The 27,443-nt window shown below is 44.6% G+C and overlaps 1 protein-coding gene and 1 long non-coding RNA gene across 20 annotated transcripts in view; both read right to left on the bottom strand.

Annotated features, from left to right (window-relative positions):
* The window catches only part of LOC138149374 (uncharacterized), a 29,964-nt gene extending 24,843 nt beyond the window's left edge, over nt 1-5,121 (bottom strand). Inside the window, exon 1 of the long non-coding RNA XR_011165297.1 lies at nt 4,821-5,121. This is a non-coding gene — a long non-coding RNA (uncharacterized lncRNA). The remainder of the gene's footprint in view (nt 1-4,820) is intronic.
* Nucleotides 5,122-6,502: 1,381 nt separating this feature from the next.
* Nucleotides 6,503-27,443, bottom strand: part of ZMYND8 (zinc finger MYND-type containing 8) — a 540,997-nt gene continuing 520,056 nt past the window's right edge. For 16 of the 19 annotated variants that reach the window (XM_069072340.1, XM_069072341.1, XM_069072350.1 and 13 more), the window contains 7 exons: nt 26,764-27,150; nt 25,450-25,640; nt 22,514-22,594; nt 21,833-21,911; nt 20,569-20,808; nt 19,179-19,333; nt 6,503-8,249 (listed from right to left, as the gene is read on the bottom strand). In XM_069072340.1, the coding sequence (XP_068928441.1) occupies nt 8,079-8,249; nt 19,179-19,333; nt 20,569-20,808; nt 21,833-21,911; nt 22,514-22,594; nt 25,450-25,640; nt 26,764-27,150 (1,304 nt within the window). In that variant the 3' untranslated portion in view covers nt 6,503-8,078. The remainder of the gene's footprint in view (nt 8,250-19,178; nt 19,334-20,568; nt 20,809-21,832; nt 21,912-22,513; nt 22,595-25,449; nt 25,641-26,763; nt 27,151-27,443) is intronic. The other 3 variants (XM_069072356.1, XM_069072360.1, XM_069072357.1) reach the window with 1 other exon arrangement.

Raw genomic sequence — 27,443 nt, forward strand, 5'->3', positions numbered from 1 at the left:
CAGCTGTTGCAGGCTTCCATTAGGTCTATAGTATCAGTCTGAGCAGGGAGGGATGCACTTTTCCTCCATATGATTCCATTGGGATAGACAGCCGACTGCCCTTCCCCCACCTCACCTAAACCCCTCAGCAGACACAATCCGGACCTGCCTCTGGCCATAATGAGTCCTTGCTAAGCCCCTACTCAGCACCCAGTCCTTTGGGGACAGGAGGGCAGGAACAGTGTCATCCCTTTGGGAGAGAACAAATATGGATAAATTTCCAGAATAAACCTCTGCCTCCTTTTGTGGCTGACCTCCCTGGAGAGGGCACCTAAAAATAGGTAGGTGCCTCCACATCCCTTCAGTCTGGCTTATGACCCATCATTCCACTGAGATCACTCTCTCCAAAATGACCAACATTCTCTTCATTGCCAAATCTAATAGGCTTTTCACAATCCTATCCTCTTTGACTTCCCTCTCCTTCTTGTGTTCTCTTCTCTCTAGGTTTTTGGGGCACCCCTCTCTGGTTCTCCTACCTGACTACTCACCAGTCTCCTTTGCCAGATCCCACCCATTACGTGTGGGTGACCCACGGGGCTCTGTGCTAGGCCATTTTCTCCTTCTATACTACTTCACTTAATGTTATCATCTCCCCTAGACTCTTAATTCCTATTGTGATGATTCTAAGTCTGCCCTTTCTGCTGACCACCGGTATCAAATATCCAACTATCAGACATCTCAAACTAGATGTCCAGTAGACATCTTAAACTCAACACAATGAAAATTGGAATCATTATCTTTCCCTCCCAGACCCTTTCAAATTTCCCTTTAATGTGAAGGCCCCACCATCTTCCAATATCAAGACCTAGGGGTCATCTTCCACTGCTCCCTCACCATCAGTATCCAATCTATTGCCAAGGCCTGTGGACTTCACCTGTGTAACATCTCTGGCACACACCAACTTTCCTCCCATGCTGGCACCACCATGTTACTGCAAGAGCCTGCTGGTGAGTGAGTCCGCCTGCCACAAGTCTCTCCCCACTCCATTTCATCTTCCACTTAGCTGTCAGAGTAACTGAAGTCCTAAAGCACAGGGCTGTCCATATTACCAACCCCAGTGACTGTTGTGTCCAAAATCAAATGTAAAATCCTCTGGCGGTCAGCCGAAACCCTGCATAGCCTGCTGCTTTTCTCCCAGTCTCACGCTCTACCTTACACTGCACCACATTCTCTTCAGCCCACTGGCAGCCCTATTGTCCTTGAGTGAGGTGCTCCATCGTCCTCTCCCTGCCCCCCCACCCAGGGGATGTTCTTCATTGCCACCTGCTGACTTGCCCACCTTCTACAAGAAATCTTTCCCAATCTTCTCTTAGTCCTGGTTGACTATCCCTCTTTATTCCAATTTATCTTGTTTGTACCAAAGGCTTTACACGGCTCCTCCATTAAACTGTAAGCCCCTTGAGGGCAGGGACTGTCGTTTGCCTTTCTTTGTGTCCCCAGTGCTTAGCACAATGCCTGGCATATAGTAGGTGCCTAATAAATGTTCACTGGTCTAGAAGAGCATTGTTGGGAGTCAGGAGACCTGGGTTCTAGTCCTACTCGAGGCAGCTGGTGTTATAATGGATAGAGTTCTGGGTCCGGAGTCAGGCAAGACCTGAGTTCAAATGTGGCCTCTTACGCTTATGAGGCTCTATGACCCTGGGCAAATCACTTAACTTCTGTTTGCCTTAGTTTCCTAAACTATTAAATGGGGATACTGATACCACCCACCTCAAAGGGTTGTAAGGATTAAATGAGAGAGAATATTTGTAAAATGGATTTAGCACAGTGCCTAGCACATAGTAGGCATTACATGGATATCCCCTCCCTTTCTCTACCATTCATTGCTGTCAGCTTATATAAGATCTTAGACCTATCCCTTCGACACCCTGGGTCTCATTTTCCTCCTCTGAAATAAAGGATCTCTGGGCTCCAGTGTTCTGTATGACAATAACACTAGTAGTGAGGGGCAAGGGCAGGGAGATATGACTGTTAGCTAGATTAGGAATGGAGCGAATTCTTGACAAGACAAATATGTCTGACATTGACCATGAATACATTAGAAGGCTAGAGAAGGGGAAGACCATTGGGGGAGGCTTCTTTCTGCCCTTCCCTTACCCGTTCCTGCTCTAAGATACCCAAGGACCCTCTACTTGGGGAATCTGTCAATAAGGGGAGGTGTAAGTGCATCGAGAGTTCTCAGTCAGAATACAGAGTCCCCTAGAGCTTGGAGCGGTCAAGTTTCAGACTCCCTCTTTACTCTATCCCTAACTTCACCACCATGGCCATAATCAGGAGTTGGTCACTTCCTTCACCCTCTGAAAGGTCTAGAATGTTCTCAACAGCCTTTGACACCATGTCCAGTACCACCACTAACAGAATCGTGGAATCACTCCCAGGCTGTGAGAGCCAGAAAGGACCCCAGGAGGTAGAATTTGGGAGCAGAAAGGGATTTTACAACATAGAATACCCAAGCTAGAAATTCAGCTCCAGGAGGCAGCTACATGATTTTGTGAATAGGGTGCCAGACTTGAAAACAATAGTAATTACCATCATGAAGATCAAAATGAGATGATGCGGGTAAAGTGCTTGGCAAACCTTCAAAGTGCCCTGTAATCAGTGCTAGGTTTTACAGAGGAAGAAACTGAGATCTGAGAAAAGGAAGTGGCCCTTGAAAAACGAGAAGATGGGGCTATTTGTGAGGCTGATGGGCAAGACTCAGCCTTTACCTGGCTGTGCTCTTTATCCATTCATCCATCCTGAACCTTCAAATGGCCTGGAATTGCTCAAAGCTTAGCTCAGAGTTTGAATAGAAAGCCACCTCCCCAGCCAAAAGAGGATTCTGGGTGCAAGAGAGCCTAGAGCCCCCCCAAATTCCAGCCCTGGGTCCTCTCTCTGGATGAAGCCCCAGTCACCTGCAAAGGTAAGGACAAGAATCTTCGCAGCCCCTTTATCGGGGGAGGTGTCTTGAAAGCAGACTGGGAACTGAGTTCTGAGGCCCTATTTGCTGAGTTTCTAGGACTCCCCTCCCAAGAATATCCACAAGGCTCCTTTCACTGAGCCCCCCCCCCCCTCCATCCAGCCTGGGGCTCTGTTGCTTTAAGTACCTATGGGATGTTCTAAAGGTGCCCAGGAGTCCTAAGAGATTAGAACCTTCTATACTTTGAATATCCTGCCTTGTATTATGAGGGAAGACCTGAATTCAAATCCTGCCTCAGATACTCATTAGCTATGTAACCTTGAGCAAGTCATATAGGCTTCTCCCAGCCTGTTTCCTCATCAGCAGAATAAAGATAACAGCATCTACTTCACAGGGCTACGATGGAAGGCAAATGAGACAATATAAATAAACCACTTTGCAAACCTTCAAGCACTATACAGACATTAGCAGTGATCTCCAGTGTTTCCTAAAGCAGGGGCAGGGACCATGCCACCTTTCCCTCTATTGCACATAGTGCCAAGTAAAGGGGCCTTGAACACAGTAGTAAGTATTGTCATTATATGTTGACGTTTGCATGTTTGAGTGTTTCATTTCCTTGCATTAGGTTTACAGGATTTCATTAGCACAGGAAAAAACTCCAAGTTGCAGCGCCCAGAGCACTGAGATGTTCATGTTACTTACCCAGTGTATCAGGGGCAGGATGTGAACCCAGCTCCCTATCCATCGCACTGGTCTCTCGAGTTATTCATTAGTTTGTGTACATTCTAAAATTTGGTGCCCAAAAAACCCCAATTAGAAATGTTTTATTCCCACTTTACAGATGATGAAACTAAGTCTGGAGAAGGCTTAAATGACTTCATCAGGACCACACATCTAGAACTCAAACACAGATATTATCCTAATGCATCTTTCTTGCTAAGTTTCAGAATCAGCCATGCATGGCTCTAGTTAAAGCTATTCCTACATTCACCAAGAACAGGCCAGCTGGGACTGGGGAATAAGTCCCCAGCAGCTTGACTGTCCTGGCCTCGAGGTTCAAACCACTTTCCAGGGCTTGTTTTTCAGTTCTGCCCTATGGCCACAAGATGGCGAAGGAACTCAACCTTTGGCCCTACTCTGCAAAGGATGTTTTTATTACTGTTTTTAGCTGCAAATTGTGTACCTAGAAATACCAGCTACCTTCCCTGCAGTGTTCAGCAGCTTTTTCAAAGTCTAACCTGGTCTACCTGCAGTCCCAAAGTTGCTTTGCAGTCTCCTGGATCTTTAGGAATGAGGTGAGCTACACCAAGGCTTCCACCCAAAAGTGACCGCAAAGAAACAAATAGACCCGAGCCCTGTAAAAACCACCTAGAATGGGGTGGCTAGGTGGCTCAGTGAGTACAGCACTGGCCCTGGAGTTGGTTCAAATCCGGCCTCAGACACTTAACACAAAAAATAGCCATGTGACCTTGGGCAAGTCACTTAACCCCAATTGCCCTCCAAAAAAGGAAAAAAAAACACCTAGATTTTCTATACCCCTGCCTTTAGGACAGACACTACTCAAGCTCCCACCCCCACCTTCCCTATGACCAACAGAGGCAAGCTGCAAACTGCTGGGTCAACAAGGAGGTGTGAGCTCAGTGGAACTCTGAAGATGGGGCATCCTAGAGCTCTCTGCTCTAAGTTAGCCTCTACGGCCATAAGAAGAGTTGGTCATTGCCTTCACCTTTTGAAAGGTCGAAAATGCCCTCAATAGGCTTTAACACCATATATCCTTTACCATCACTAACATAGAATCATAGAATGCCAGACTGTGAAAGCCAGAAGGGACCCTAGAATGTAGACTGTGGTCAGTTACTTGGCCGGTGGGGCCATATCCTACCTTAAGTAAAATCTCCTTCAGCTGAGATTGTTCTTAGAGAGTGGGGAATTTCAATGACTTTGAAGAGATGGGATTCTTGTAGCATGGAGAAAGATCTCCAGATCTGGCATCCAAGGGCCTGGAAGCCCAGCTGGATTCTGCAGTTATGTCAGATCACAGGATCACAGGAAGGAACCTTGGAGGTCATCTCCAACCACCTCATTTCACAGATGAGGAAACAGCTCCAAGAGGTTAAGGCAACAAGGTCACCCAGATGGTAAAGCAGCAATCAAAATGTGAACCCAGAGGATGGTCAAATAGCGATACCTATCTCTTGGGATTATTTGGGCACTACATGAAATAATCTATATGAAAGTAAATGCTGAGAAGCAAAGTATGGTATCAGTGCTGCTATTTAGGAAGGAATATACACATAATAGGTAAATAGATCCATATCGCTATGTGGATGACATATTTCTTAGATATAGCTGTCATCTACATCAACGTATCTACAGATGTGTCCAGATCTTTATCTTATACAGTTCAAGCCCTACCTCTAGGCATATGCTGATCACGTGACCCTAGGAAAGTCACCACACCTTTCAATAGGTCCAGGAAACTCACTAAAACCAGAAATTGTACAAGCTGGCTATGCACAGCAGTAGAGTTTTCTTACCAGGAATTCCCTCCACCATAGGTACACGTAAGTGATCCACATAAGTGATCCACAGCTCTTCCAAGTGTGGCTTGAGCCAGATTAACAATTGGGAAATATTTAATAAGCATAAAAACAATGAAACATAATATTCAATTTTAAAACTAAGTCAATGTGAGGCCTGTGGAGATACTTGTGTACAAATTAGTGGCCAGTGTTTTCATTTGAGTATATGGGTTCAAATAATTTACTGTCCCAAAGTAGAAACCAGCACCAGTAGGTGTGTCCCTTTTCTGGTGATTCTGCCCTGCTGGAGGGAGGGGAGTGGTTATGACCGCTCCCAAGAATCATGAGATTCCTCTAGAGCAGTAGAAGGGTGGGGTAGGCGGGCAGGAATCTGAGCCGAGGCCTCCTAACCTTTGTGCCTCACTCTTCCTCCCAGTCTGCTCCTGAAATAAGGAAAACACTACCCTATGACCTAGTAAAAAAAAAACCTGTCCATGCTCCTCAAAGGCTCCCATAACCACAGCACTGATTAAGGGAGCTCTGAAGGAGAGGCTGCTAACCAGCAAAGGACCCTTGGTCCAGCATGGACTTAAAAAGACCGGAATAAGACCAGTAACTAGTTCAGGTCTGTGACATCTCATAGGAAAGCCTGGAAGTAACTCAGGGTTCTGAACCTATAACCCAAAGTCACAAAGTCACTGGCAAACAAGAGGCAATGCTTATAGTGAAAAGAAAACTGAGGTTTATGCCCCAGCAATGACATTTGAATAAATGATAATTTCAAAAGCATTTACTGAGTGCCTACTAATGGCTCTGTATCAAAGTTTCCTCATCTATAAAATGAGGGGGCTGGATTAGATCATCTGCCAAGGGTCCTTCCAGCCTTTGATGTTCCACATTTGGGTTCTATGGTCCCTCACGGCAAATCTGTCTGACTCACCTTCACTAGCACAGTCCTTGTGCCCCTCACAGGTCTAAAGATGTTGGAAGAGAGACATTCATCCAGAGCAAAGGCAAACTGGTAATTCAGGTACACGAGCCATTTTTCCAAAAACAGTTTAATAAAAAAAGTGAAGATTCCTGAAAAAACTGGGGAAAGCCAAAAGCATACTGTGTGTGTCACCTGCCTCCATCACAAAGAAACACAATCGTCCAAAAAGATATTTAAGTTTAATACAAATTTTATACAAAGAAATGTGAAAAAATACTTCCATATGCTAAAAGCAATTATGCTTCACAAATAAGGCCTGCTAGGCTATTTCTGACAACTGCAATTCACAAATCTTCTGCTTTCTCTTTTTTTTTCTCCTAATACCTTTGTTTTGCTCTAATGTGGGTACTAGCCAGAGACTGTACATATCAAATCGTTTATAAACAGTGGGAGAACCTAAACACAAAAATGTACAACAGAATGTACTGGAATGATATCATACAATTAATTTTCTCATATACAGACATCAATTACCTGGCTTTTTGTTCAATGCCTTTGTTTTACACAACATACAAAATGGTAGGGACTACTACAGCATGAGTAGTGTAACAGCAACAATGGGCAGGCAGGGGGCGCTCTGTCCTACTGTATGGGTACTGTGTCATGCTTACAGCAAGACAGAAGGCTCTGTCCTATAAATAATACATGCTTTACCCCAGCATCAAGTCCTTGGCCCACGTATCTTCTTCAAGTTCTCGTTCCACGTAAAAAGTGTTAACAGTCTCTTAGAAGGGTTCTTTGTTTGGGTTGGGTTTTTTTTTTCTTTTTTTTTTTAAATGAACCTTAACACAGAAGGGGTCGCTCCATCCAGCACCAAGCTCTTTTGGACTCTACTCCAAACACCTCCTGCTCAGCATTCACTTCTGCCAGGTCTCTTGCTCGCTCAACGCTTTGTAAACAAGTTCATGATTTTTTTGTTGTTTTTTATTTTTCAAGAGTCTGGTCGTTGTGTAAATCACACAAAATAAAAGACTTTTTTTCTCCATGGGGTTCTCAGGTCCAAAGATCTCCCATTTCCAAACGATGAAATAAAATAGGATTTTAACAAGAAAGGGGGAGCTACAGCAATTCAGGCCTGCAGGGCAGCCACGCCCCTGAGAACTGCTTTCTGATCCCCTATGTTGTGAACACAAAAGTAAATGAAAAAGTGTCGCCTCCCTATGAATCCCCGAACATTGATGATTTCTGGGTGCGAACTGCCCTCAGTCCAGATTCGAAAATGCTACTTTGTGACAATTGGTCTGACCTTCCCTTTTCTAAAACGTTCCTTTTTTTTAATTATTATTATTATTATTATAAGTTAAAAGTCAATACAAATATAAAAAGGAGATGGTTCTCTAAGTTTAATGACATCCACAAATTGTACATTATTTACACGAGAAGCATTCATTTGCCATGGGTTTTAACTGTCCTTGGACAGCACTAATGCCTTATTAATGTAGTGTGGTCGATGCCTTGTCCTGTGTATACAAAGCAAATAAGTCAGAACCTCCAAAGGAAAAACTCTAAAAGCCAGTGACGGTCTCTTCCTCCTCTTCACATTTCTGGTAGCTCACCCTTCTCCTGTCATGCTGGGAGTGGTCTTGGTCACTCCTCCAGCTCCCCCAGAGGAGCCTGGTGTCACAGGCTAGACTCTCCGCACCTGGACTGGCATTGCACTCTGGACGTATTGAACACCACCGCCACTGCTGCTCCCACCGCTGCTGCTGCTGCTGCCACCACTGCCACCGCCACTGCCACCACTCCCACTTCTCATGGCCACTGTTCCGGCCGCAGGGCTTACCACCACGGGAATGGTCTATGGGTTAAAACCAAGAGGGGCGTTAAAGGTATGTCTCCATACTCCCCACCCATCCATGACCACGAACATTGGCAGAGTCTGTCTCTTAGACTATGCTGCACGATATTGGGGGCCCTTTGGGCCCTGTTTTGCTAGGATCTCGGCAGTCTGGCAATTATTCAGAATGTTTTGTGTGGGGGAAACTATTCGACATTAAGTCGGGTTTCCAAGATACCTGTGGCCACCAATACCCAGCTAGGAAAGGAATCAAATGAGGTTGGAAAAAAAAATTATCAAAGCTGAGAGTTGCACTGTTTTCTTGTACAGGCATAGTGTCTTTACCAGCAGCCAGATTATATGATCTCCCCTTACAGTGTGTGTGTGTGTGTGTGTGTGTGTGTGTGTGTGTGTGTGTGTGTGAAGATGCTACCAGATCATGGGATCAAAGATCTGAAAGGCACCTTAGAGGTTGTTCACTCCAACCCCTCATTTTATAGGTTAGGAAACTTGAGACCCAGAAAGGGAGTCCAATGACTTGCTCAAGGTCACACAAGCTTCAACAGAGATGAGTTTCAAACCTAGGTTCCTTTAATCCCAAATCCAGTGTCCTTTTCCATTATACACTGCCCCCCACCCCTTGTTTAGGACCTTCCCAATGTACTTTTGAGTAGGCACTGGGGGAGGATGGAAAGTCCATATAAATAAGCAGAGCCAAGAACACAATATGCACAATGACTACAACAACGTAAATGGAAAGAACCACCACACACGCATCCACACAAACTCAAGTGAATGTTGAAAAATTATAAAGAACAAGCATGGATTAAAAAAAGAGCTAAGAGAAGCCGCTGCTGCCCCCTCCCCTTTGCAGATGGTACCGAGATCTGGTACCATCTGGTCCGTCAGTACTGCACATATTTTTTTATTTTCAGACTTTTTCAATGTATTGATTGTGCTGATTTTTTCCCCTCTTTCTTTTGTCTTAAAAAAAAAAACCATGTTAGAGAGGAGGAGAAGAAAGGGATTCTGAGGGAAATGATGATGATGTAAAAAAGACATCAATTAAAAAAAAATTTAAGTCCATGAAGAAAAGCGGCGCCAGTAACAAGCCCAGTAAAGAACCTTATGTTTGAAGAAAGGCTGAAGTGGCTTCTGGGAATCCACACCCTGCATGACTAGGAAGATGACAATTAGGAGACAAAGAACTCCCCAAGTGATCATGGCCAGGAGCTTCACGATGCCCCTGGGAGCAGGGAAGAAAGCACCCATGGTGAGCTTCCTTTTCTGGCGATGACGCAAAGGGCAGAACGAGGAGGATGGAGTCAGGCTGCGTAACAGGTGAGCCAGTGGGTGTCACAAGGACAACTCAGCAGCTCAGTGTGGTCCCTGCCTCCTCACTCCTGTGCACCACACACAGCCAAGCCCCTGCCTCCCACCGCACTTTCTCTCCACTCCACACAATGGTGTGGAGGGGGCAGGGCCTCATCACCTCCAGCTTGGATTATTGCAAGAACCTGCTGGTTGCTCTCCCTGTCTAGTCTCTCCTCCATTCACCTGCCAAAATGCTTTTCCTAAAGCACAGATCTGTGTGTCACTTGTGTGCACCGTGCATACACGCATGCATGCGCGCACACACACACACACCCTATCACCTGCCTTTTCCCAGGCAGTCCCCCATGCCTGGACTCCCTCCTTACCTCTGCTCCCTAGGCTTCCTCCAAGACTCAGGGAAAATCCCATCTTATTGCAGGAGGCCTTTCCTAGCCCCCCAACCCCAGTGTACATCTTTGTTTATATTCCCCACTAGAAAGTTAGCTCCCTGAGGGCAGGGATGGGGAAATTTTTTCCCTTTCTTTTATATCCTCCACACTCCAGCCCAATGTCTTGTGGTATAGTAAGCACTTAATGCTTGTGGACTGACCTTCTAGATACACAGGTTCCCAAAGTGGGTGATACTGCCCCCTGGGGAGTGCTGGACCAATCCAGGGAGTGGCAGTTAAGGGGTTAAAGAAAGTAGATTTCCAGGGGGGAGGAGTAAATTTGTTATGATGATTTTTTTTCAAAATTTATTTATTTTTAGTTTTCAATATTCATTTCCACAAGATTTTGAGTTTCAAATCTTCTCCACATCTCTCCCTTATTCTACCTCAAGATGGTATGCATTCTGATGAACTCTTTTTCCCAGTCTGCCCTCTCACATATCCCCCCCCCCCCTTCTTCCCCTTACCCCCTTGCCCCTTACTTTCTTGTATGGGATAAGATGGATTTCTATACCCCACTGCCTGTATAGCTTACAAGTAATTTTTTTTTAAGGGGCAGTAGGTGAAGTAAGTTTATGAACCTCTGCATGATAGATATCCCAGGATAACTCAGAAAACCCACGACTGAATGAGCCTTAATCTCTGGCTCCCACAGTTACTCAGACCACTTGTTGCTGTTTTTTTTTCTTTCTTAAAGACATTACCCCCAAGTCACTCTGGTTCTCATCGATTGGCCAACAACAGCTCCCGGGCCAAGCCCTACTAGGCCATATTTGGGCCCAGACTGGCTCAGAATGAATGTAAATAGCAATTATTTCTGTTTTGGCCAGAAACCCCAAGGGTCTTCCCCTCCCAGATCAGATTTTTTTTTTTTTGGATTAGGTAAGGAGGCCATTCTCTGCCACATTTCTTATTAAGCCTTAATCACTGAATGGGCTTTGCCTCAGTTAAACTGAGACCTGTTAAAAGACCCAGCTTGAAAAGGTCAAGGTCAGGGGTGGCCAGGTGGCACAGTGAATAAGAGTGCCGTCCCCAGCGCTGGAAGATCTGGGATCGGTTCCAGCCTCAGATACTCGGCACCCACACAAAAAAATAACTGGCCATGTAACCTTGGGCAAGTTACTTAACCCCGATTGCTTTAAAAAAAAAAAAAAAGAAAAGAAAAGGTCAAGGTCCCCCACTGCATCCTGGGCCACCTTCAGTTGTCTGGACCCATATAGTTCCAGAGGAGAAAGTGAGCCTGGTGACTTTGCACAGCCCTGCCTTGGTTAAATCCAATTTACTTGCATCACCTCCTCTATGTCATGGTCATCTTCAAGAATGAAGGACGAACAACAAAGACCAGTTGCCCTGGCAGGCACTGAGTTTTCAGTGTGGCAGCGTAAAAACCAGTAAGGCCCAAGGATAATAACTTGCATTTATTTATAGGTTTAGAAAGCACTTTCCAAGCATCGTATCACTGAATTCTCCCAACTCTAGAACCCATTTTATAGGATGAGGTGGGAGGTTAAAAGCCTAGTACACAATCTCACAGCTAGTAGAACCAAACCCTGGACTTCCTGTCTCCAATGCCTGTGCTCTCATCTCCCAAGACCTTCTCTCCCCACCCTTGGAACTCAGGCATATTTTAACTGGCTGACTGTGTGAGCTTGAGCAAGCTCACTTGCCCTCCACGCCTCAGTTTCCTCATCTGTAGGTGGACAGGATTGGACTAGATGAATTCTATGATTTAAGAGCACTAATATCACTTCCACACTTGACTTCCTTATTCCTAGAAGCTGTGGCTCTCTTTATGACACCAAGATGACATTAGTGTTTTTGGACTTATGTAACCCTACTGCTGACTCAGTCAGCATCAAGTCCAGTTAAAACCCTCAGATAAACTGCTATCTAACCATGCCTCCTACACCTTGTATTCTGATTTGATCCCAAGGGTAAGACTTGACATTTATTGCTATTATACTATGTTTTATCTTACTCAATTTGACCCCAAGTTCTAACCTGTGGAGAGCTTTTTGAATACTGACTCAATCATCCAGTGTGGTGGCAATCCCTCCCAATTTTGTGGTAGCTGTAAATTTAATACGCTTGCCAACTCTGCCTTTAGCATGTCTTTGAGGAAGCTAAGGGATATCCCACCATTAAAGATGGGTAAAGGAAGAACCAATTTTGGCAACTTCTATGTCCACCTTGCCAAACTAGGTCTGAAATCCTCACTATGCTGGTCTAGAAAGGACCGTGGGGAGCAGATAAGACAAAGGAGAGAAGTCAGGAATACAGAAGTTTAGCACTGATCTGTGGAATAACCTACAACAGCTAAGACCAAAGTGGCCACAAGTATGTGGAGTTGAATGGACTGACTCCAGACAGGTCCTGGGAGAGTAAAAGTGGGGCTACCCTGAGACCCTTATATGAAAACTGAGAGGCAGTCCCAGAAAGAAGAAGAAGAGCCAGGGTAGTTAGGTGGCACAGGGAATAGAGCATTGGCCCTGGAGTCAGGAGGACTAGAGTTCAAATCTGGCCTCAGACAACTTGACACTTACTAGCTGTGAGACCTTGGGCAAGTCACTTAACCCCAACTGCCTTTAGCATGTCCTTGAGGAAGCTAAGGGATATCCCACCATTAAAGATGGGTAAAGGAAGAACCAATTTTTTTTGGGTTGTCTTCTTCCCCTCCAAAAAAAAAAAAAACAAAAGAAAAACAAAAGATGCAAAAAGCAGCTGAACACATGTGTCCTTCAAGACAGTCAGTCAGCCTAGTTATCCCACCATGCCCCAAGAGTCAGAAAGAACTGCGAAGAGCTAGCTTAAGAGGGACTATACAAGCTACAAGAGGTATTTTCTTCTCAAAACCACTCTGTGAGGTAGACAGCACAAACGTCACTGTCCACAGGTCACAATGAAGGAAAATGGGGGCCCAGAGGAAAAAGGACATTCGTCCGAAGTGGGGGTGGGGAAGAGAATGGTGCAGTGTGTGCACCCTAACAATTGGAATTATTCAGATGTCAGGAATTTATAGCACCTGTTCAACAACAGGATCACATTTAAATCTTCAGGCTTAATAGCTGAGACAAAAGCATAGTCCACACAACTTTGGGCCAGTTTTATGAACTGTACCAGCTGCTCTCTGGAGTGACAGTGGAGGCAGTCACAAGGACACATCAGTGCTCTCTCACCAACCTCTGGTTGTTGGTATGGTGAGCGGAAGGGGCTCTCTGTTCCATTCATGTTCATTTTCCAACCTAACGTATTCATAGGTTACTTATGTTATGTTATTCAAAAGGTCCAATGGTGATCAAGGCCAGCATACAAGCAGCCCAGTGTGAAAGGGGCCAAAAACTTACTAGACCAAGTGGAAGCAGCTCAGTACTTTATAAGCAAAACCCTTCCTTGACAGCTAGAGACTGACCCGATGTTCCGAGATTACCGAGGACCAGAAAGCCATGCATCACATGACCTCTGGCAATACTGTCTGCCACACTAAGTCCAGTTTGCTCATGTAAACTGGATCATAGGCCAGTGAGTCACTCACCACAGAGAAAGTACAGCCATTCCCACTGAGCCAAAGGGTCTGAAGCAGATAGGGTTCTCTTTTCTTTCTCTGATATTTAATATATCCCTACATTTCTTTCCAACTAAGCAAAAATCCTGTACTGTGCTCCATACCAGAGTTCACAGATAGGAGGGTGGAAAGATGAGAGAAACAATCTAAAAAAGACTTCCCTCTAGGAATATCATATCGACATTTTCAACAAAAGAAAGCTGTTAACAGAGTGGGGCAAAACATCTCACCTAGAACTTAGTACACTGAATGCAATATTCATTAAAGGCAAAAGGCTTAACAGTGAGTGTGAGGGGGCTAGGTCTTTGGTCCCAAGCACCAGAAGCACATCTCTAAGGAAAGAAATCCTTCCACTCAATTAAAAATAATACAAGATCCTTAAAACCTCCTAATGCCCTGCTAGCTGCTCAAATCAATGGTTTCTTTTTCCCTTCATCTTTTGGGCCTGTCTTTGGCCCCAAAACTGGAACAGCTGACTAGTCCCTACTGAAAAGTTCTTCTTTTACTCTGCTTTTATTATTCGACACTTTTCCTGACTTTCCTCCTTCTCTGACCTTTCCTTCAGTTTCACTGCTGATTCCTGTTTTGTTCCCAGGCCCTAAATGTGAGTGAAGTCCAAATTTGAGTCCTCAGTCAATCCCTCTCCTCTCTCAATGCTCCAACATTCAAATAAGGCCCCCACCAGCTATTAAGTCTTAACCTCATTCACTGGCTTCTACTACCTCCCATGTGGAAGACTCCCAAATCTCTATCAAGAGCCCTGGCTTCTCTCCTGAATTCTAGCTGCACATTGTCAGATGCCTGCTGAATTTCACTTTTAATTCAACTTGTCTAATATCCATTACTGTCCCCCTTAAAAACAGCTCCTCCCCAACCCCAGACTTTCCTGTGTCCATTAACAGCGCCATTGTTCTCTCATTCCTCCAGACCTGAAATGTCAATCTTTTCTTTTTTTTTTTTTAAAAACTCCTGCCTCTCCCTTACCCCTCACAGCCAAGGCCAGTCAATTCTGCCATCTGAAAGGTCCCTGGCATCTCTTCTGTTCCCACTACCAGTCACTTACATCCAAACCTTCTCCACTCATGCCTGACAGGTTCTAATAAGCATCTCATTCTCTAGCTTCTCCACCACACTATACCTCTATCCCAATGCATCTGAAATGCCACCAACTAATGTTCTTAAAAAACTTCTTTTTGGGAAAAAGGATCCACATGTACAAAAATATTTATAGCAGCTCTTTCTGTGATGGCAAAGAATTGGAAATTGAGGGAATACCCATCAAATAGAGAATGGCTGAACAAATTATGGTATAGATGTTGAGAGAGAGAGAGAGAGAGAGAGAGAGAGAGAGAGAGAGAGAGTGTGTGTGTGTGTGTGTGTGTGTGTTTGAGTAAAATGCAATGGAACACTATTGTGCTAAAAGAAATGATAAGCAGTAGGGGTCAGCGAAAAAAAATGGCGCCACCCATGAATGTCTCCTTGCTCACCAAGGCTGGACGCTATTCGGCCCTGCTCTTGGGGATGGTCTACAGTTCGAAGCACTATGCTTATCTAAAGCCACGGGCAAAAAAAGAATGGAAGCTAGCAGCAGAACAAAAAAAGAAGGAGGAAGAACTGAAGGCCCAAAAGAAATTGGAAGAAGCCCGAGGTGACACCGTATTGAAATAAGAGATTGGCTGTGTTTTCTTCTGCAAGAGTTGTGGTCTAGGGGTGGCTAGGTGGCACAGTGAATAGAGCACCAGCCCTGGAGTCAGGAGGACCTGAGTTCAAATACGGCCACAGACACTTAACACAAAAACTAGCCTGTGACCTTGGGCAAGTCACTTAATCCCAACTGCCCTCCAAAAAGCAAAAAATAATAATAAAAATTTAAAAAAAAAAAAGGGTGGCTAGGTGGCACAGTGAGTAACGCGCCAGCCCCAGAGTCAGAAGGACCCGAGTTCAGTTCCGGCCTAAGACACTTTAACATCCACACAAAAATGCTGGCCATGTAACCTTGGGCAAGTTACTTAACCCCAACTGCCCTCCAAAAGGCAAAAAAAAAAGAAAGAAAGAAATAATAAGCAGTATTACTTCAGAAAAACCTAGTAAGACTTACATGAACTGATGCTGAATGAAGCAAGCAGAACCAGGAGAACATTGTACACAGTGATAGTAACACTTTGTGATGACCAACAATGATTAATCTTCTCAAGAATAACCCAAGACAATTCCAAAAGACTTACAATGGAAAATGCTATCCACTTCCAGAGAAAGACCTATAGAGTCTAAGTGCAGATAGAAGCATACTATTTTCACTTTTTTTGTTGTTTTTTTGTGGCTTTTCCCTTTTGTTCTATTTCTTCTTTCACATTAGTCATTGGAAATATGTTTACATGACTGCACATGCATAACTTAGATCAGATTGCATGCCATCCTGGGGAGAGGAGAGGGGAAGGAGAAAAAATTTGAAACTCAATCTTATTTAAAAAAAAAACGAATGTTGAAAACTGTCTTTACACAGAACTGGAAAAAGATAAAACACTATTTACAAAAAAAAACCCAACCCAACACCACACAGTTGGTATTATCATGTCACTTCATCTACTCAAAGACCAGAGGTGGGGCAAATATAGGCAATATGAAAACTAGATATCAATAAAAATCCTAAAATAAAAACAAAGCAAAATCATGCCCTACTGCCTTTCAAACTATTTAGGCTGGCATTCAAGACCTTCTGCAAGCAGATCTCAACCCACCCTTTCTGATCTCCCATTATTTTTCTGTAGCGAAACTAGTCTATTGTGCACAAACACACCTTACACACAATTTCCATGTGTTTCATCTCATTATCACTGTTTCTCCTCCATCTGAATCCTATACTCAAATTAAATCATCTGTTCCACAATATCAACAAATATTTATTAAGAACCTACTACTACATGAAAAGTAGTATATACTAAGTGCTGGGAGATGTACAAAGATTAAGTGAGCCTTCTTTTGGGGACATAATAGAGATGACAATTAAACTTCAGAAGAGAACACAATAAGCCCAGATGTGTAAGACAAGTATTTCACAAGGTCCTTGAGAGGACTTGGGGAGATCAAGGAAGATCATGGAAGGAGGTGGCATTTGAGCTATATCTCCAAGGGATGGAGATTATTAACAGGTGGAAAGAAAGAGACATTCCAAGCACAAGAAATATCATAAGCATAAGTCAAAGAAGCTGAGTTACCCCAGAAGGGGAACAAGAAATGATGAGCCGCTCGATTTCTCATTTCTCTGTTAACACACTGTACATGAAGAGGAGAAGCATGAGATAAAAAAGGTAGGAGAGTGCCAGACTGGGAGGGACCAGAAATACAAGAAAAACATTTCAGCTTTACTCAACAGGCAGTGAGAGAGTCATTGCAACGCCAGAAATACAAGAAAAACACCTTGGCTTTATTCCATAGGCAATAGGGAGTCAGGTTTTTAAACAAAGGAGTGACATGCTCAGATCTGTCCATAAGGAAGATTAGCGTACGGTATGTCAGAAGATGGACTGCAGGGGGCCGGCAGGAGTGAGGAATATGACTAGGGAGACTGCTGCAACAGTCCACGCAGGTGGTCATGAAAGCTGATGTGATGGTGACAGCAGGGAGAATATAAAGAGAGGAGAAACATTGGAAAAGGACAAGGACTTGGTGACTAATGGGTGGGAGAATGGAGTCAGAGAAAATCCCGAGGTTACAAACATGGTGAGCCATGGTGCAGTCAGAACAGGGTAGATGGGGCAGAGAACATGCCTCAATTTAGCATATCTTCAATATGAGATGATGAAAAATTCAGTGGAATTTATTCAGTGGTGATCTGAGATGTGGGGGCATAAGAGGCCAAGAGGAAGGTCAGTCTATGGCTATAGTAAATATGACAGATTCACCTTTCCTAACCTGGGAAGTGTCTATAGTGATCTCTCCCTGTTTTGAAGTCCTGCAGTCTATGCTGTCTACACAGTCACTGTACCCTAAGCAAAGACTACTACAGTATATAAAGAGTAACTACAATGAAGAAGGAAGTATAGCAGGGATGCCCATGAAGTAAAAGAAAACAAAAGCCAAGCAAAAATTCATAAAGCATGTCTAGCAAGTAAGATGGACTCAAGAGAGACTAATGGTTATTACTGGGATTTGACAAGATAGGACCCTGGCCAAAGTATGGCTCTGGAAAGATATTCCAACAGAACAGGAGAGGTTTCTGAAAAGAGAGGCAGGGAGACATAGTATGACATATAAAGAACATATACAGGTGAGGAGACACCAACAGTGGAGAGTGTGTGAGTGGAGATCAACAGAGGCAGAACAGAAGCAATATTATCATAGCGTATGCCACAGACTAGGGCTTATTCATTATCTTTTCATGGTCACAGGCCAGTCACTGCAGGCTCCCCCTCCTCATATTTCTCCACAGCAGACATTGAGTAGATTTGTGGATTGAGATGAAAACAGCTGTTCATGGCTGGGGGCTGTGCTTGGAACTCTAATCACTGCCAGCCAACTCTGTTTTCCACCCACCAGAGAGGAGCAAGGGAGAAAGGACAGCTGGAAGCTGGTATGTCAGGCAGAAACCCTCAGAGCCCTGGAACAGCAGGAAATTGGTGCTAAATGGGAGACATTCTCCTCTGATTTCTTTCCAGCTGACCCAAAGGAGGCAAAGCTTAGGAAACATGAAATTCTATCAAAGTAGATAAAGCTGGAAGGGGTTTTGCAAAGGTCCATCTAGTTCAGATTCCTTGTTTGACAAATGAGTTGGCAAGAGATGCAGAGAGACTGACCTGCTCAAGATTACACAGGAAGCAAGCCTCAGAAATGGGATCTGAACCAAGGTTCTCTACTTTGGGTTGTAGAGAACCTCGAGTCCCCACTACTGTGCAAAAATTATTAAGAATTTTTAAAAAGCAGGAATCCTAGGATTATAGATTTAGAGCTGAAGGAACCTCAGGTGAAACCTGGTCCACCCCCTCATTTTACTGATGAAAAAAACAAGGAGCATCCAAGGTGAAAGCTGAACCTTTGGAGGGGGACAAAAAAAAACCACATCTTTAAAAAAATCTTCATAAACCCTGTAGTGGGAGACAACAGAGCCTCAACTTACAAGCCGCCTTCCTAGAACAGGCAGTTGAAGTAAGAGGAAAAAAAACGGACTAAGAGGTCAAACAGACACTGGATTCAGTTTCTGCTCCGCTCCTAACTAACCAGGTGGGTATCAACTGCCTCTTCTCTAAAACAAGGGGACTAGATGACCCTAATCCCTTCCAAGATGCTCCCGAGGTTGCTCATAGATGTGACATTGTATAAGTCTAATTTCCATATATTCCCAAAGGATGGCAGGAGATGGGACCCAAAAGCACAGGGAGTAAATTCCTGTGAAGAGTACTTGCCTTCCCATGAAAAAACCTAGCCATGGAGACATAAAGTAGGCCACCCACAAAGTGACCAGTAAGACTCCGGAATTCCCACACTAATCTATTAACAAGAGGCCTGAGACTAAAAGAGTCGATCAGTAACATTCAAGGCTTCCTAAATGGCAAAGCCAATGGGACCCCATGGCCCTGTCTACCCTAAGAGAAGGACTGAGTCACAAGCTGGAAGGGTCAGAGTACTCACCGTGACATTCTCCCTGCTCTTGTCGGCTGGACTTTCCTTTTCTTTCGAGGCACTGGCTGTGTCCGTCTGGGGCACCTGTGCACTTGAGCTGGGCTGGGCAGATTTATTTGTTTCCGTGCTGACTTCAGGATCTGTTTCTTGCTGGGTTGCTGTAGCTAAAATTTTAAATCGCATCATTAGGCAATGGTTGATAACATGTGAGATTTCTCATATTTCTTGGATTTCATTTCCAAGCTACAACTTTGGAATTGAAAGAACCATTCTGAAACGTGTTCTAGAACCTTGACCTTCTCTCCCCAAAAAGCCAACACATCAGAAGGCCAATACCCGAAGGGAGCAATTTCAAAAGTGGTACAATTCCAGATGTGCAGAAAGTCTGGAGACCCCAAAACAAATTACAAAACGGGGCCTATCGGGGTGGCTAGGTAGCACAGTAAATAGAGCACCGGCCCTGGAGTCAGGAGGACCTGAGTTCAAATCCGGCCTCGGACACTTGACACACTTACTAGCCATGTGACCTTGGGCAAGTAACGTAACCCCAATTGCCCTGCCTTTACTCCTCCAAAAAGAAAAAAAAATGAAAATGGGGCCTTTCAGGGCAAAGTTCAAAGGGACAGACCTAATTAAACTACAAAGAGGCCATGACTGAAGAATTATGCTGCTATGTGCAGAGATAACAAAGGCTATGACTGAAGGTACATTCAGTTTCTCTGAGGCTAGACAATTCTATTTCTATACCTCTTGCAGTTCAACCTGATTTCCCACTCATTATCTCACTGCATCAACCCAACAACCCTATAAAGGAAACAGGGAAAAGGATGGTCTTTCCCTTTTACAGATGAGGACACAGAGACTCAGAAGGATTAGTGTGACTTGCACACTAATAAATGGCAACTGGAGTTACAAGAGTCATCTTCTGACTAATGACCTTGTTAAGGAACAGAAATTTAAGTTCTCAATTTATACAGTTAACAGCAATACTGGAAAGAGGAAAAAGAATTTGAACTGAAAATACACTAAAAAAGAAATTTTCAGTTCTCTATAAAGGGAGACTTTATAAAGCTAGAAGGGCTATCTGACCCTGGAATGCTTCACTTAGGAAGACTGTGAAATATTCTTCCTAGGGCTAGGGGCTAGAAGAGAGTTTGACCAGATTTGTTTTGAAACATCTGAGTATTACCCAGTAGGAGGAGGGATAGGGGAGGGTTCAAATTCATCTCTTATAATATTAACTTGAACACCATGATGGGAACTCCATGCTTACTTCTGGCACAAAGGACACAGGGCATGACTTCCTTGTTTCCCAAGGGCAATGTCAGGGTCCTCATGATTCTTGGCTGGCCTCGTGGTGCCTAGGGGAAGTGTCTGCAGGCCTGGGGGTCTGAGTTACCTGACTGTGTACACGACTTCATGTGCTCAGGCCAGTGGGCCTGCTGGCACGGGTAATCGCAGTAGCTGGTGTTCCAACAGCAATAGAAGATAGCCTCTTTTTTGCAGTTGGCACACCACTGCTTCTTCTTGGTCTCATCCACGGCCTGCTGCTTCTCCAGTTCCAGCTGCTTCTTGACCTCGGTGATCAGGCGGTCGCGCTCCTGCTCCAGACTCTGCCGCATCTCAGCCATGGTCAGCTCTGTTCGGAACATTGAGAATCATCTTGTCTTTCCCTCTTATCTACTGGGGGAGGGGCCAGGTGGTGAAACAAGCTCACAATGAGGGAGGTCTTTTAAGTTCACAAAGCCTGTGATTTCATTGGTCTAAGGAACTCTCAGATGAGGAAATCCTTCACCCAACACACACTGGCATCTTCTCTGCCTTATAGTGTTCAAAGTTGTCTAGTGCACTGAGAGATTAAGAGAATTGCCTAGGGCATCTCAGCCAATATGCAGCCAACTCTCCATCCACTATTCCCAAATGCCTCTTTGAGGAAGAGAAAACAGGGGAAATGAGCCTTCTGAAAAGATGGTGGCCTACACTTTCCTTTCAGATTAGCCCTGATGACTTTCACTATGCATAAGATGCTATATTCTAGGACCTAGAAAAATCTGAGTACTATAAGTAGAAAAGGCCTGGGAAAAGGCTTCATTTTACAGATGAGTAAACTGAGGCCAGAGAAATAAAATGCCTGCCAAAGGCACATGTTGCATTGATAATAAAACCAGGTCTAGAACCTAGGTTTCCTACCTCACCAAGGAAAAGGTGGCAAGAATAACTAATTGTGGTAATCTCTCAGCTAGGGGGCCCTAGGAGATCTTCACCCCCCCGCATCATGAGGCCTACTCAATATGCAATACAGAATGCCAGGCAGAACCAACAGGAAATGCAGCACTGTCTAACTCTAGTCTAGGAATCCACAATATAGGGATACCTTATCAATAGGGCTAAGCATAGATTCGAAGCCATTCAGAACTTGACCAGTTAAAAATTCCAACTTTTAAAAACAGAGGAAATGCAAGAGGACTCCGCTGGAACCAACTTTCCCTCTGTTTTTTTGGTGAAGAGGACATCCAGAAAACCAAGTCCTCTCACACAGAGCTGAAATTACAGCCAATCACTCCCTCACTCTTCCAGCCTTCATCTGGGGCCATGGATACAAGCCTGCCCACTTTAACCCTTTTCCCTGCCAAGGCTTAGAACCATCACAGATGGAGGGATACCCAAATTGTGCTTCATCTCTGAGAGTTCCTGCTGGTGGAGCCACTGGAGTTTCTCAATCTCGATCCTCAAACGTCGAATCTGAAGCATAAAGGGGACAAAGGTTGGACAGGCCAAAGTTAGGGATCACCATGACCATATAGTTAACAAAACAGGGGCTCCAAGGCAATCACCATGCTCCCCCTCATCTCATACACAAATATGACCTATCAAAAAACCCAATCCTGCCAGGCAATGCCAGCCTCGAGGGCCCTACAACACCTCAATCCAAACCCACTGGGCCCCGACATGTTAAAAAGTCAACATATACAAATCCAGGCTCATTAAACAGATTCACAGCAGCATCCCTCCACTATATTTGAAACCAGAGCAAATAACTAACATTCAACCTTCTGAAAACTGATTGGAGATATGGTCAATGCAAAAAGCGGGGTCCATCAGCTCAGCCCAACCTCCCACAGGCGAATAAAGGGGCCCAAGCAACTTCCATCTACATGCAAGGCTGATGGAGTCTCCCCACCCCCATGGTCCCCCAGAGCTAAGTCTTCATTACAGCCAAAACAAGGTGGGGGGAGGGGGGGGCGGGGATTTTCAGACCAAACTTGCCCAGCTCCCTTTTATAGGGACCAAGATACATACAGTTTTCCTGTTAACAAATAAGATATCAACAAATCTCAACAGACCTCGGCTATTGTACTTCCGGTGGTACTCTTAGACAGGTCATTGTATATTTCTGTCATTGTGCCTTTTATTGCATCCATCATCTAAAAGAAAAAACCAAAAATAGGTGTAAGTCAGGATTAGATATTTCATGTGCAGGCCACAAGAGTACTAACTACTGACTGAAGCCTGAGGCAAAAAGAAAAACAGGCGGGGAGGCCAAGTAGCACAGTGAGTAAGAGCACCAGCTCCAGCGTCGGGATGACCTGGGGATCGAATCCAGGCTCAGACACTTAGCACCCACCCAGAAACACCTGGCCATGTAACCTTGAGCAAGTTACTTAACCCGGATTGCTTAAAAAAAAAAAAAGAAAAAAGAAAAACAGGCACACTCAGACAAACTGTTTAGGACACATTCAACTGGGAAGAGGACCTCAGACTTTGGAACACAAGGCCCCAGAATGGGAGACCCCAGTGAGCTAGCATTTGTGTGGTACTCTAAATTTTTTCTTCTTTTCTTTTTTTTTTTTTTTTACTTTTGGGAGGGGGGAAGGTAGGGCAATAGGGCAATTGTGTGGTACTCTAAATTTTTTTTTTTACTTTTGGGAGGGGGGAAGGTAGGGCAATTGACTTTCCCAAGGTCACACAGCTAGTTTTGTGTTAAGTGCCTGAGGCCGGATTTGAACTCAGGTCCTCCTGACTCCAGGGCCCATGCTCTATTCATTGTGCCACCTAGCCACCCTGGTACTCTAAAATTTACAAAGCCCTTTACAAGTTACCTCATTTGATCTTCACAACAACACATAAGGTAGAGGCTGTTAACCCCATTTTTAAGATAATAACTAAGGCTGAGTTTAAGCCACTTGTTCAGGGTTACATAGCCACTCAGTTCAGATTTAGAGTTAGGGGTTCCTGACCCTAACCAGTGCTCGATCCACTCACTACACCACCTAGTTTGTTGGCAATTATTATTTAGGAGGTTGATAGGAGCAAAGAGGGACCAGAGTAGGCAGGAGTTCACATGCTGGAGAGCAGAAGCATGCCTTCTGATAGCTTTCATTTTAACTATTTATTCTTGCTAACTACATACACTAAGCTCAGTGTATCATCACCAGCACCCTCCAAACTTTACACCCTAGGGACAAAGGCCCTACCACTCCACCCTAGTTACAGTCATGCACACATAGCTACTAGGTCTCCTGGAAAGGAGTATAAGCCCTAACTCCCAGAGAGCAGTTTGTTTATTTAAGAGGATGCCCAGGAAAGAAACAGTGAAAAAAGAGACAGCAGCATGGTCTCTCCCAAGGGAAGGCTGATTATGGTAGAAGTGAAAGGGCATGTGTGAATAGTGATGGCCTCTCCACCCTGCCCAACCCCAGGAGAGGGGGCAGATGGCCAGAAGAGCAATTAGATCCTCTAATCAAAGTCCTAGGCTCCAGTGTTTAACTGTACTCTGTATTTTCCAATCTGTATATAAAAGTCAATTTTCCACAGACAAATGAAATAGTTTTCAGAAAAATCCAAATTAATTAACCTCAAATTCACCCCCAAAACAAGGGTGAGAGATGGAGAGATCAAAATGTCTGTCTCAGTGTCGAGACAACATGGAGATTTCAATTCCCAGCTTACACCGCTGTCCCGCTGGGGGACCTGCCAGCAAAAACAACCTCTTGCATTTTGCAAGCATTTTACAATTATTCTTTATTAGTCTATGCTGAGATTTTACTACTAATGCTGTCAACTTTTTAAAATTAAAACTAAAACTATGAGAAAATGTTAAAAAGTTTAAAGCAATCTGATACACTCTCTGCTAACGATTACATTCCATTTCAGAGAAATCATTGCTTCATCTCCTTAGACACATAAGTGTTTCCAAATTTAATAAGGAATTCCATAGTAATGAAGAATTATCCTTCAGCCAAAATACACACATCTCAATCTTCAACTCCTGTGTCCTTAGAGAGAAAAAAATTAATCCAATCCCCACAGGATCAACAATCAAGGGCATGAAGGTACTTTAAAGGTCATTCATGTCAACTCCTGAATTTTGTGGATAAAGAAACTGAGGCCCAGGGAGTTAAGTGACTTACCCTTATCAGACAGGAAGTAGAAGGGCAGCTAGGTGACCCAGTGGATAGGGCACAGGGTGTATGCTTTACCCAGCCTCAAACACTGACTGTGACTCTGAACAAGTCACTTAACCTGCTGGCGTCAGTTTCCTCCTCTACAAATGGAGGCTGATAATAATATCGACCTCCCAGGGATGTTGTGAAGACCAAAGGAGATATTAATTGGAAATTACATAGTGCCTGACATACAATAAGAATAAATGTTAGCTGCTATTTTTGCTGCTGTTATTCTTATAACATAAGAAACAGGATCTGAACCCGGGTCCTAACACTCCAAAGGCAAAGCCCTTTTCTCAGTGACACAATGCCTCCCAAATGAGAGAAAACCTTCTACCAAAAATGGCTTTTCACATCTGGCAGCAGGATGGTCAGTATCCTCAGTGATGTAAGAAAATTCTTATCAGAGTGGTGTTCTAATAACCTCCACTCTAGAAACCACTCCAGAAGGGCAGACATGCAATCCATTAAATAATTCCAACGTTGGGGGCGGCTAGGTGGCGCAGTGAATAGAGCAAATGGCCCTGGAGTCAGGAGGACCTGAGTTCAAATCTGGCCTCAGATGCTTGACATAATTACTAGCAGTGTGACCTTGGGCAAGTCACTTAACCCCAATTGCCCTGCCTTCCCCCTTCAAAAAAAAAAAAATTCCAGCTTTCAAACCAAGTCACGATGGCCAGCAACAGGAAGAATCAGGAGGCTGTGACCAGAGCCTCATCCTCTCCGGATTCTCAGCCCAGCCTCAGAAAATCCAGAGCTTGAGGCTCCAAATCACTCTACTTTGAAGCCTGGCCCTCAGGTCCCCACGACGGGCCGGGTCTGCCAGCGCTTACCTTGCCGGTGTACTTGGCAATGTCGGCAGCTACATCTGCTGAGGCTGTGGCGATGGGCAGGTCAGTGCTGAGGGAGGACGAGAGTGTGCTTGAGGACCCTGAGCTGGTGACCATAGAGACTGGCTGGGTGCTCGTCACGAGCGTGATGGTGGAGGTCGAGGTGCTCTGACTGATCTCCTTCTGCTGGACGGCTAGGGAAGCAAAGGATCCCATTACCTGAGAAGGCCTTGTGGGCACTCGCTACAGAGCAGAAGCTGCAGATGAGAGCACTGAGACTAACTTCTGACCTACAAGATGCCCCCGACAGGACCAAAGCAAACCCTTCCAGGACGGGGGTTCTGAACCTCAGTTCTTTCACCACAATTCTGCTTCTTCAATATTCTGATTTCTAAGTTTTGATATAACTGTGCAATCCTATGTATTTTAGATACAACACGCAGAAAAGGGGTCCCTTTGTTGCTTAGCCAGACTGCCAATGGGGTCCAATACACAAAAAAATGTTAGGAGCCCCTGCTCCAGGACCAACACTGCCACTCCTGAAATAAGTCCACATTCCTGGCAGCACCAGGAGAGCTGGAGACAGACCATGGGCACGAAGCTGGAAGCAAAAAGTCATAGACTAGGGACTGTAATCATGAATGGCCGTTTCCATTCTCAGTTCTATTCCCAGCAGACAAACGGCACCTTTCTCTCCCATGCGCCCTTAACACAGAAGTCTGAGCCCATGCCTTCACTGCCTAGGGAGAGCTTCACAAGGGGCCTTGGGCAGCTCTGACCGCTTTTGGGAGTATGTACGTGAAACTGTAACATCCCAGAGCCCAACTGACATGGAACCAAAGACAATTTTCTCCTTCTCTGTACGGGATCTGCATTAACTCAGTTCAGCAGCACAAAAAAACAAAACAAAAAAAAAAAAGCCCTACACGTCTGGCCCTACTGGTTACAGATGAATGCCAACCAGGAGCTAGATTTTAATGTGTTTGTTTTGTCTCAAATCAACTCTAGGCTGGACCTGTAAGGAGCTGGGGGGCTGGAGATATGCAAACGGGATTGACTGCTGCTAATTCCGTAACTTCCACAGATGGCTCCTTCAAACCGGCTAACAATGCATTTCTATTAAAACACGCTTTGCTACCAGCTCATCACACTGTGTAATTTCGTCAACAAGGCAAAGGAAATGAAGAATGCTTTCGGCATGGCATGGTCTGAAAACAAATGTGTAATGGGAACTAAAAATAGCAAGGATGCTATTCCTACAAGTGTATGATGGGATGGAGTTGGGCTCCACTGAGAATGGAGGGAGGGGCAAGATACCTTTCACAGCCTGTCTGGTCTGATATCTCGTCCCTTGGGAGGACTGGGGCTGCTGCTGCTGCTGGCCTTGGTGACTCTGCTGCTGCTGTTGCTGACGCTGGACCTTCTGCATGTGCCATTTCTGAGAGGACGTTTGAAACTTACTTGAAGAATTCCACACGACCCGCTGCACAGCTGGCGCAGTTTCCTTAGGTAGCAGCGGCCTCTGCTTTTTCACGGGGCTCCCGGTAGCCGCTGGGGGAGCAGCGATGGCGGGGGTGGCGATGGTGGTGGCAGCTGTGGCGACGCCTGCCGGGGAGGTTTGGGCCGCTGACCGGGTGAGGACAGGTGTTTCAGGGGGAGGATGGCTGCTGCTGGCGCTAGAGGGTGCTGGGGCTTTACCTACAGCTAAAGCCACAGGGGAAAAAAGGTAGTTGACTTCTACTCATCTAATGATAAAGAAAAACCCATAGAGATTTGTTTTGAGAATCAAATGAGATATCACGTGTAAACTGCTTTGCAAACCTTAAAGCACTATATAAAATGTCAGCTATTACTGCAAAGGAAAATTGATAATAATTGATAAAAATTTATAATAATAATAAAATTGATAATACTGAGATATGTTAGATAATGTAGAATAGGTAATGTTCTATAATATTACACAAATCATATATCACATGCAGACCACAATATAACAT

This window comes from Petaurus breviceps, unplaced genomic scaffold (genome assembly GCF_028583685.1).
Source record: "Petaurus breviceps papuanus isolate PSGF00001 unplaced genomic scaffold, PetGlider_PUasm1.0 90847, whole genome shotgun sequence".
NCBI classification, from domain to species: domain Eukaryota; kingdom Metazoa; phylum Chordata; class Mammalia; order Diprotodontia; family Petauridae; genus Petaurus; species Petaurus breviceps.